General features: G+C 37.6%; 1 protein-coding gene across 5 annotated transcripts in view; it reads right to left on the reverse strand.

Moving 5' to 3' along the window:
* Positions 1-12120, reverse strand: part of COG3 (component of oligomeric golgi complex 3) — a 49690-nt gene that overhangs the window by 2398 nt on the left and 35172 nt on the right. For 2 of the 5 annotated variants that reach the window (XM_073344687.2, XM_073344723.2), the window contains 6 exons: positions 9396-9516; positions 6314-6402; positions 6068-6202; positions 3440-3515; positions 2127-2254; positions 1096-1194 (listed from right to left, as the gene is read on the reverse strand). In XM_073344687.2, coding sequence (XP_073200788.1) covers positions 1096-1194; positions 2127-2254; positions 3440-3515; positions 6068-6202; positions 6314-6402; positions 9396-9516 — 648 coding nt within the window. Of the gene's footprint in view, positions 1-1095; positions 1195-2126; positions 2255-3439; positions 3516-6067; positions 6203-6313; positions 6403-9395; positions 9517-12120 lie in introns of those variants that run through there. The other 3 variants (XM_073344695.2, XM_073344715.1, XM_073344705.2) reach the window with 3 other exon arrangements.

The following is a 12120-nucleotide window of genomic DNA, read 5'->3' on the forward strand; positions in this document are numbered from 1 at the left end:
AACAATTATAAGAATATTGGTCAATCACCAGTTCTAGCTAACTTACAGACTCCTACTATGCAATCGATGACTTGACAGACTAGCTCTTTCAGCTGTTACAGTCTATTGTGTCAACACAGCTTCTAATAAGTGTGTGTGTATCTGCATGTGATTTTAAAAGAAAGTTATGTGCAATAGGCATTTGAGAGACAATTAGGTAAATTTAAAATACCCAAGAGGCACATTCTGAATCATTTACATTATTAATAACCTGCAAACTTTAGCTTACATAAACCAGAAGGGGAGGCATAAAAGAGATCCAAAAGACTGGGGCATCATTGTCCATCACTGAAAGAACAGAAATCTGACTACTGCGGGGAAAAATCCACCTTATCCCAGTAGATTATTCCTGCTCCATCTTCAGAGGAAGTTAATACTCTTCTCCCACTTCATGTTCCCTGTCAAAATACCCTGTAGGGAAATTCCTCCTGTCCACATATTTGATGAACAGTTTAATACTGTGTGAACAAGAATCACCAGTTGATCCCCTATACCCAAGATACCACTGATGTCCAATAATTTTATTTTTTTTTAAGCTATGGGATTGCTAAAACAGTGGCTTATGCAGGGCCTCCTGATGCAGAGAATTCCTTCCACTGATTATCTTTGAGGATAAAGGCCCTCCTTATACCTGAAATTCTGTTTAAGTTTCCATGATTAGTCACATTTTTCCAGTTGTTGTTTAGTTCAAACAGATCCTTGCAATTCCTTCAGAATTTTTATACACCTAGCACCTCTGATCACTTCTCCAAAGAGGAAAGATGCCCAAAGTGGGTGTAGTTCACCAGAAAAGTCCTTGCCATGTACAATAAAATCCCAATGTTGCATATCTTAATCACTAATCTCAGTTTTAAAACAGCCTAACAGATATTTGTAAAAACTAAACAATTGCATTTGCTCAGGGTTTAGAGTTCAAATTAATTTTGGATTTTCAAAGAATCAGAAAAGAGGAATACGAATAAAAATTGGGCAAAATGGAAAAGCAGGTTAATTTAAAAGTGTGAGCTAGTCATGCAAAAATGAGTAATCTGTAAAATAAGGAGCTTCACTTTATACCTGTTCCATTGAAGGACAAGCTATGATCTGGAGATCTTCATTGCTAAATTCTTCCTTTAACAAAGCATGGAGTTTCTGGAACACTTGCTGAATATTATTCTTTACAAAGGAAAGAAAAATATTTAGTGTTGGAATATCACAAGATCTGTCTCAAATATGAAACAAACTGAACATCCTGTGTATCAAACAGCCCCTGAAGTGAATGGAGCTGTATGTGTGGTAGAACTCTGTGCTCTTAAAAGTGGTTCTCCTCTAAAAAGTAACTCTAAAAATGGCATGGAGAGGTTTCCTTGTCTATTGTGTGACGACTCCAGGTAATATGTGCTATGTTAACAAATAAAAGATGGGGAGGAGGGGGGGAGAGAGAGAGCGTTCTTAACACTTAGCCCTGTACACTTAACCTGGCATCTAAGAACCATGCTGGGTTTTCTTGTGTGTGCACATTCACCAGTAACAGGTCCCCTATTAAACCTGGGCAACCCTCATTGCCTTTGATCGGTCTGCACAGGTATACCTGACTGGACTTACCAAATGTTGGTGATACACAAGAATAAACAGAATCCAGTCAATTCTCTCACTATAGTGTTTGCTGTGCACACTGGATAGGAGTAAAAGCAATATACATTTATTTTCTTTACTCTGAACACTTACATCAGGTCTGTGGAATAAGGTGCCATTTTTAAATGATCCCTTTTCAGAGCAAAGCCACACTATAATTTATGATACACTAGACTGCTTACTTATTACATGCATGGTGTCTTTCATATGATTACTGTCTGGCTTTCTAATGTACAATAACTCACATACAAGAGTCTATGTAATGGACAAGAACACCAGAAATTCAGAAAATCTTGTGAGAGTTAACAAGAAAAACAAATAATCATCTGATAAAGAAACTTAGAAACAGCTACATTAATTCATTCCTACAAAAATAAATGAGCTTACAAAGCACACTTTCAGAAGCTACTCAACTATGTCAAGGTTGGCCAAACTATGGAAAGTATGCTGATGTATACACTAACAATACTTACCCTAACTGGCTTAAACAAAATGAATTCAGTATCCTTATTGGCCAAGTATAATGACATGCTTCGTAACATTGATGGCAGCTTTGTTTTTATTGTCTTATAAGTGGAAGACACTAAATCATTGACCTTTGCTGGAAATAAAGTTTAAAATTATTAGACACAAATATTTGCTCCTGCTGGTTGAAAGTCTATGTTCCAAATGATCCCCTCTATTTTTTCCCTACTTTATGTACATCACCACCCCAGTCCCCTCTGAACCCCCAAAATCACAGTCACCACCCTTCAGTGGTAAAAAGCCTTGACAAGGCTCCTCCCTTCAAGGTTCCTTATTTAGTTGGAGATGTGACTGTTGGGAAATACTCAGCCCAAAAAAAGAAAACAGTACTTTGAAAATGGCATTGAAAATATGTAGCAACAATACAGAAACCATGTTTCAACCCAGCACAGCATTCCTGTGATGGTAGGCTGCATAGCCATCTGAGGCATATGGTTAGTTCTAGGTGCTCTGTCTGTCTCCATGAAGAATGGCCATGAGCACTTTAAAGAAATCTTGCAAAGAAGCTTGAAGAAAACATGGGGAAATATTCAAGAGCTTTGGGGAAAATAGGGTTACATATTTTTTTTTTTACTTTCGCAGCTTTTGTATTTTCCTTTCCCTCCTCCTGTCTCTGAGAAATCTGACAGCATGGCAAATAGCTCATTGGCACTGTCCTACATACCAGCTGCTTCTTGAAATTTCATTTAAGATAAACAGGTTTTCATTTGCAAACATGCTATATTCACATTTACATTTATGTACAGAATCACAAAGCAAATGTTAAGACATATTCCTGAAGAAACTAGAAACTATAGCCAAGAGTTCCAATTAGCAGCAAGATTGTCTGACCTCCAATGAGGCAGCACTGAATTATGAGCAAATGGGTCAGGCTTTGCATTTTAAGAACTTAGTGCAACTAAAGGTTCAGATCTATGACACAAAGATTCAGATTTCTAGTTCTGCTTGCTATAAATATCACAAAATATTAACTGCTCAAAGCCAACGAAGGTTCCTCGGAAGTGTTCTCATTTGAGTTCTTAATATGAGGAAATTTGTAGTTGGCTTCCCACTTTACATTTTCAGCTCTTGAGAATATGCAATGTATTTTAGGCTAATTTTGAAAGTCATGACCTAGTAATACACAAAACAAATTATTCCTGAAATGGCCTAGCCCAGAATGCATTTTGTATTGCTTTAATGTTCTCAAAAGTGATAACTAGAAAGGTTGTACCAATAAGACTATTCTGAATAAAATGAAAAATGTAAAGCAAAGGAATACCTGGATGTGCCCAAGGCTGCTGTGAAAGGTTGTATTTGGGACCTCCTTGACTGGCCATTGCTTTTAATGCAGCAACCTAAAACAATGAGATTGAAAGAATGAGAAATTTTTGTTTCCATTGGAATCAAAAAGTGAAATCATGTCAAACAAGCCAGTAACATTTAAATAAATCTCTTAAAATTTCTAGTCTGAGACCATTTTTTGCCTTTCTTGTATATTTTGATTGAGGATATAAATAAAAGGAAAGTCAAGTCATGACAAACAATTCCAAAAACAATAGGGTAAGATTTATGCTCCATATTTATTTATTTATACAATTAATAGGAGGCTAATTTAAGCTTGATAATACTTATGCCTGCCATACATGAAAAGGGAAGCAAAATGAGATACATTAACTATTTCACAAGAATCTGTAGCTACATAAAAGATAACAGTAAGCCTTTAAAAAAGGAAAAGTGTACCTAGCCAATCTTGGCCAAAGAAATGCAAATGCAACAGTCAAAACCATGTACACATCTTAACATGCTGAGTTGTCAGAATGTCATATGGTACAATACAAAAACTCTTCTCACAACTGAAATTAGAAATGGGACCAGATTTACAAATATGTTTAGATGCCTACAGATAGGCCCTAGAGGGATTTACAAAAGTGCCTAAGTGAGTTAGGTGCATAACTCCTATGATTTTCAATAGAATTTATGCACCTAGCTTACTTAGGCCCCCCAGTGGGATATACTAAAGTGCCTAAGTAAGCTAGGTTCGTCAATCTGTGATTTTCAATCCATCCTTCGGCATGTAAATATTTCATCTAGTCCATGGACTACGGTAAGATAGATACTTTTTTAAAAGTAAATGCACTGTTTTAATTTTCTGAACTCCCAAAAGCAAAGAAACAGGATAACTTTGGTGTCCTTGCAACGCTGCAACCACTAGTCTTGAGGTTTCATGATCCTCATGATAAACCTGTTTATAAGCAGTTATGCTAAAGAGGTTACAAATACGAGGATTCATAACAGTGCTCAGCATGTCCAGTGCTTTTCCTCTTCAAAGCACTTTACAAACATCACTTCTATTGTACGATCTTTCCACACTGACCTTGCATATAAAGGGATAACTTCCAGAGAACAAACAGCATTAACACTGGTTCAGAGATGCATACTGAACAGAAAGGAAGCTTTGCTGCACCCTCCTTCAAACAGACACATTTACTACTTAAAGTCTATCCTACAGAAAGTGTTACTATAAAAAAGTCTGACAAAAGTTACCTCCATGGATCTCTGGCCTCCATCTCAACAGTATACATCAGGAGAAAAAAAAAAAAAAGCTATTTAATATAGACTACTTCTATCTGCCAAGGATAAGAACACTATTCTTCCATGAAAAATACTGCCCTAAAAGTACTGTGTTACAATCTCTCACACTGCAAATATAACTTGTATTGCCATTCTAAGCAAAACCATTATGGTTTATTCTCAGGTATGTTCGCTTGGTTGGGTTTAGTTCATGTTCATCACTTAAAATGTGACACAGTAATTCTGTTCTTAAAGCTTTCAATACCATATTCATAAAAACTGTGGTAAGAAAATAAAGCAGTTGCAAAGTCAATCATGTAGAAGTTAGGAAATTACAAACTATCGTAATGCATTTGAACATGCAACCTTAATTCTGGCATTTCCTAACTTTTCAGTGAAAAAACTGCTAAATGAACATTATGATGTTCCTGTTTTTTTTAAAAAAAGCAAACTGAAAAAAAAAAAAACAAATTCCATCATGTGGCATCATATTAACACCCACATGGCTCATCAGCAGGGTCAGAACCTTAATATCCACTGCACAGATCTCTGACACTTGAACTAAGAGTAACTGGCAGCAATCGTAGATGGTCATCCTCCATGTGGACCAGCACTAGAGGGGGATGAGACATATTGGCTAGTGGATAGTTACTGACAGCAGAAGAATGGCCAAACTCGGGAATTTTGGGTTCCATTCCAAGTTAGTGGTTACAGACCCTTCTGCCCCAGCCTCCCAACTCCACTATCCCGTTCATCCGAATCCTGCATCTTCCTCTGCTCCTGCGCCAGGAGCAGCACTTGCAAGGAAAAGTCCTGCTCACCCCACACCTGCCCGGGCATTCCCAATACTGACAGAATCTTTGGAGAATGTAACTAATTTAACTAACTGCCAGACTAAGCCTCTAAGCACATGACACCTGTGATTTTTCAAGAGCTTACACACTCAGTAAAATTTGGCTGGCTTTTCACAAAACACCAAAACATAAATCCCCGGCACCAAGGCACCCCCTTCCCTCCGGCTAAATTTCATGTCCCTGCTCCAAAGCACTGAATCAATGCGCTTCTCAATGAAACAGCATGAGAATTATTTTTAACATAGGCAAAATATGTTTCCCTAATCTCATTCTCAGCAACGGAGGAACAATTTCTGCTGAGGTTATAAGCAACTGAAAACGGAGTCTTATAATGGGAAGTGTCAGGCAACCTTAAGTATAGGCTGTTCTACCAACGCCATCTATTATAAAATGAACATTAAACAAATTTAAATACAAATTAATCCTGCCATTTCAGGAAAAAACATTTCAATCAACACAGTGAATACATAGCCTCTTTGTACCTTTGACATGAACTCCTCCAGTTGTTCTATAAACTGTTTGGTTTGCTGCTGAATAAACTGCTCACAAGCTGATTTCAGGTGGTGATCCACATCTTTCTTAGAGTCAAAATAATGTTCTCTGATCTCTGGAGTACCCTTGAACATAAGACAATTATCTTCTTTTTATTTGCCCAGAAATCACCACACATTTAAACGAAATGAGATTTTTTCTTCCTACGCGGCGTTAACAAAAAGACTCCATATTACCTCCAGTAAGAACTGTATCAGTGCGTTGTTGCTGTTTAGCCTAAAAAATCTTGGAACAGTCTTTGGGTTCAGGATTTTAAATGCTGCATCTGTGAAGCAGAAAGTCAACCAGACTGTAAATGTGTAGGATTCAGCCAGAGTAAATTTAAACAGAAATGCTTCATTTCTTCATTACAATGGCATGGTGTGATTACTACTATTTGTTATTAAAGTAGCGCGCGAGGCCCCAGTCAGATGAGCGTCCCTCATGCTAGACCCAATACAACAACAAAATGAAAGAGAGTCCACACACTGGGGAGTTTATAATGACCTCACCGCACATTAAGCAGCAGTGCCCTTTGTTTGGCTTGTCAGAGAAGGTGTGTTACTCCTTTAAGGATTAGAAAGCCAGCGAGATACATACTAAGTAGAGGCTGCTCCAGGACAGGTCAACGTGGGGATGCAGACCCATTTCCCTCCCCTCCCCAGGTGATCAGAAGAGAAGGGGACTATTTACACCCATATTTGTGCAGTACACACCCTCTTTTTCATTTGGACCAGGCCAAGCAGCACCCCCCTCCCATCCACGGCAACAGCTGAAATACCAGATCTCATCATGATCTGTGGTGGGCATTACGCTAGTCACTCCTTTGGGGGGGGGTCATGCCTAGGAATGAATTTTTCCCTCACCAGATTGGCCAAAGAAAGGTGGTTATTTTTACCTTCCCGCAGCAAGTTGGGGGGCTTAGTAGGATGAACAAATGAAAAGGGGGGGTTAGCCTATCATGTCACAACTCATGATGTAAGCTTGGAATGGATGTCCACTGCAGCTCTTTTGTAGGGAAGGGATAGAGTGATCAAATAAAATGGACCGGGAAATTATTTAAAGGAGGTATTCTTTAAAGGAGTAGAAATTGGGGGTTTGGGGCTCCAATGACTGATATGGCAGGGAGTCAATCCGCTCTTTTATAGCCCCTTTTAATACTCATTCAAGGGGACGCGGGGTGGTGAGGTCCCAGCAGCAGGTTGGCTGGGGACTAAGACAGGAAAGGGGGAGGGCTGCCAGCAGCCCCTGGGATATATGTAAGTGATTATGGAAGTACCTGCACTGTACTCTTATCTGCCAGCTACTCTAAGACATTTAGGAATAAAATTGCGGGCTAATTAAACCACATCCAGAATCTCCTATCCTCCTTCTGGTATAGCCAGACAACCTAATATTTGTTAGTGCCAGCAACGTAATGGTGCTGTCCAAGACAAAACCTGTTCTTACGAAGGTACACTTCAAATAGACAGATACAATACACCAAAATGCACTCGGCCATACAGAGAATGGTGATTGTTTAGGGCCCATCCTGCAAACCCTGAGTTATGTCTGAGTGGTCCTACAGATGTCAGTGGGATTATTCACAGAACTTGGGAGTTAGTCACTTGAGTAAAGGTTTACAGAATTAGACCCATGCAGCATCACAAACCAGTGACTGATGTGTTAGATGCATGGTGTTTGTTTTTTAATAAGGGAAGGGGAAGGTGACAAAATTTCAGTACTGAATTGGGTTTGTGTTTATGAGGTTTGTGGAAGTAGTGAGAAGAAAAGTAGTAATACTGATACTTGCAGTAAATGTACCGACATATAAGTGCCAAAGAAAATGAACCCATTTCCAAAGAGGTGTGAGAGATTAAAGGGATACCATCAGCCTGAAAACTAGTCAAATTTTAAAAAATTAATTAGAAGTATTTTCAGGTACTGCCTGTGTCCCAGACGCCATTTGCCGATTTGTTTTATATACCCATATCTTCCTTTTATTTTTAAAAAGAGTTTCTCTCCCATGTTGCTGTATAAAAGGCCCACACAAACAGGATAAACTGACTATTGGAAGACTAGCTATCTTGGAAATGCTGTTAAATACACAAAGTCAACAAAAAAAAGCTATATTCCCCCATATCTCTTTCAGTTATAATAATCTTAGTGTTATAAGTATTACTTATAAGTACCTCTTTTTCAGACAGGAGCATGATTTTTAAGTTGATGATGTCTCAAACTTTAAATCCACATTTGATTTAAGTGAAGTCTATTTGCAGAGAGCTTGGTCCAACCGAACCCCTTTTCCTGTTACTTACCACCTTCGTAAGACACTGGCTGGTACAAAAATTTATTCATTTAAAAAAAAGATACAGAACAAACTTTTATGTCAGCCAGGACAAGACACCATAAGGACATATTTACCCTTTAACCTCCAGCCAACTAGAAACTACTTAATAGGAGGGAGGTCTCATTGATGTTCAAATGCAATAGATGTAATTGTTAGTAATAAGATTCAGTAACTTCAAGGCAAAGATAACAGTGTATTAGATGACAGAAAAGAAAGGTTATTTCTGCAACTTACTCTTCTGTAATGGAAAGAGATGCTCCAGCTCCTTTTTCTCAGGCTTATGAACAGCACTGAGTCTCTCTCACCCTTCCCTTTTTCATTAAGGTTTTTTTCCCCTCTGTGCTTCATAATGCACTCTCAGGAAAACGTTAATAACCTCTTCTGGATGACCTCTGCTCTTTATTTTTCCTGCTCACTAGATGTATGTATGCTTCATGAAACAACTCTCACCGTGATAAATAGAAAAGTATTGACTAACTTTACAGTATAAGGAATATTTCTCTAGTCAAACTTCGACAGAAAAGACTGGGGCAATTTTAATTTTGACCTAGGCAAGTAAGTTTCATGTTATTAAAATCAATTTGTTAAGTAGCAAGAAACTTCTCTGCAGAGTATAGATAAGGATGAAAGATATTTCAGCACAATACAAATGTGAAGCTTATTATTTAGCATTTTTTTTTTAAAACAGCATGTATGAATTGGACAAGTCAGTGGCAAAAGCACAGATATGCACTTGATATAAATCAAAAGTATAGTAGAGTTTGTTAGAAGCATTCTGAGCTGCTCTGCTTAGTAGGTAAAACCTGTATTAGAAAGGATTAGAACAAGGCAAGACAATGTAGCAAGCATGCAGATCATTGCAGGTGAACATAAAATAAACCCACAACCTTTGCTAGCACATTAGGGGAGGGAAAGCCCCCCCAGCTCTGTCTGCCAGCACTGTGCAGTACCTCTAGTTTTCTTAAGGTCCAGGGAAATTTCCTTAATGGTGAATTCAGTGTGGAAAGGAGCAATTTGTTCACGAAGAATCAAAAGGTGTTTTATTAAGAAAAGCTGTCCATCAACCTGGGTCTAAATTACAATGAGAAAAAGAATGTCAAAAACTTAGAGAAATATTAATACAAGAGCATAATTATAAGTTCTCCCAATTATTTCAGTTACTTGCTTTAATTAATACTAAAGCCCTAGTTTTTTTTTTACAAGTCATTCTAGGTTCATAGCACCAATAATTCTGTCCCGTGTCTGACACGCTACGTTTCTATATTACTTCTGATAACTCATTCAACAGAAACAGATCATTTGCATGCTCCTTAAAAGACCCTGACTACATGCTTTCTGCATTCGTGTGCAAAGCAAGCATAACTCCCACAATCTGACAAAGGCAGCCCACTCTCTCACTTAGACGATCTTTTGTTTCAATGCCTTTGGAATATAATAAAATATGAGAGTATGTCAATAGCCAGGCAGCTGTAGCGCCATAGGGTAAATACTTCTCACACCAGCAGAAGGGGTTTTTCTGTTGATATAGTTAATCCACCTCTCCGAGAGGCGGTAGCTAGGTTGAAGGGAAAATTCTTCAATTGACCTAGCTGCATTTAGACCGGGGTTAGTCAACTTAACTACAGCACTCAAGGCGCTAAATTTTTCATAGCCCTGAACAACATAGCTAGCTTGATCTACTTTTTAAGTGTAGACCAGGCCTAAGAGTTAAACACATTAGCTCTGCCAGACTGTAGTATTTGCTATTCTGTTTTTATTAGGGCTATCAAGTGATTAAAAAAATTAATCACGATTAATTGTGCAATTAATCTCACTGTTAAAAAAATAGAATACTATTTAAATATTTTTGGATGTCTTCTACATTTTCAAACATATTGATTTCAATTACAACACAGAATACAAAGTGTACAGTGCTCACTTTATATTTATTTTTGATTACAAATACTTGCACTATAAAATACAAAAGAAACAGTATTTTTTAATTCACCTCATACAAGTACTGGAGTGCAATCTCTATCATGAAAGTTGAACTTACAAATGTAGAATTATGTATAAAAAAACTGCATTCAAAAATACTACAATGTAAAACTTTAGAGCCTACAAGTCCACTCAGTCCTCCTCCTTGTTCAGCCAATCAGGAAGACAAATAAGTTTGGTTACAATTTGCAGGAGATAATGCTGTCTGCTTTGTGTTTACAATGTCACCTGAAAGTGAGAACAGGCGTTCTCCTAGCACCATTGTAGCCGGTGTCAGAAGAGATTTATGTGCCAGATGTGCTAAAGATTCATGTGCCCCTTCACGTTTCAACCACCATTTCAAAGGACATGAGTCCACGCTGATGATTGCTTCTGCTTGATAACGATCCAAAGCAGAGTGGACCAACACATGTTCATTTTCATCATCTGAGTCAGATGCCACCAGCAGAAGGTTGATTTTCTTTTTTGGTGGTTCAGGTTCTGTAGTTTCCGCTTTCGAATGCTGCTATTTTAAGACTTCTGAAAGCATGCTCCACACCTTGTCCCTCTCAGATTTTGGACGGCACTTCAGATTCTTAAACCTTTGCTTGAGTGCTGTAGCTATTTTTAGAAATCTCACATTGGTACCTTCTTTGCATTTTATCAAATCTGAAGTGAAAGTGAAATCTTAGAATGAATATGTGCTATGTCATCATCCAAGACTGCTATAACATGAAATATATGGCAGAATGAGGGTAAAACAGAATAGGAGACATACAATTCTCCCCCAAGGAATTTAATTAATGCATTATTTTTTTAATTAGCATCATCAGCACAGAAGCACCTCTGGAATGGTGGCCGAAGCATGAAGGGGCCTACGAACGTTTAGCATATCTGGCACGTAAATCCCTTGCAACGCCAGGTACAGAAGTGCCATACGAATGCCTGTTCTCACTTTTAGATGACACTGTAAATAAGAAGCAGGCAGCGTTATCTTCCGTAAATGTAAACAAACTTGTTTGTCTTAGTGAATGGCTGAACAAGAAGTAGGACTGAGTGGACTTGTAGGTTCTAAAATTTTACATTGTTTTGTTTTTGAGTGCAGTTACATAACAAAAAAACCCAAAAACTACATTTCTAAGTTACACTTTCATGATAAAGAGATTGCACTGCAGTACTTGTATGAGGTGAACTGAAAAATACCATTTCTTTTGTTTATCATTTTTACAGTTCAAATATTTGTAACCAAAAACAATATAAAGTGAGCACTGTACACTTTGTATTCTGTGTTGTAAAAGAAATCAATATATTTGAAAATGTAGGAAAAAATCCAAAAATATTTAATAAATTTCACTTGGTATTCTATTGTTTAACAGTGCGATTAATCACGATTCATTTTTTTAATCATGATTAAAAAAATTTTGAGTTAATCACGAGTTAAATGCGATTAATTGACAGCCCTAGTTTTTATCATTAAATGTAAAGCTGAGTTAATTTCTAAGCAGTAAAACAGATACAGAGTACAAGGCTAGAGTTCACCATACTATAAGAACCTTAACTCTTGCATTCTTTGTTATTTCAGCTATGCACTTTTAATGCTGCACACATTTTTAAATCTTGAAGATTTGAATCTTAAATGCCTCATTAAGGTAAAGGAAATGGGACCCAAGATTACACCTCTGAAGTTGCTATTGCTAGGTAGGACAGATTTTTCTCCAA

This window comes from Lepidochelys kempii, chromosome 1 (genome assembly GCF_965140285.1).
Source record: "Lepidochelys kempii isolate rLepKem1 chromosome 1, rLepKem1.hap1, whole genome shotgun sequence".
NCBI lineage: Eukaryota > Metazoa > Chordata > Testudines > Cheloniidae > Lepidochelys > Lepidochelys kempii.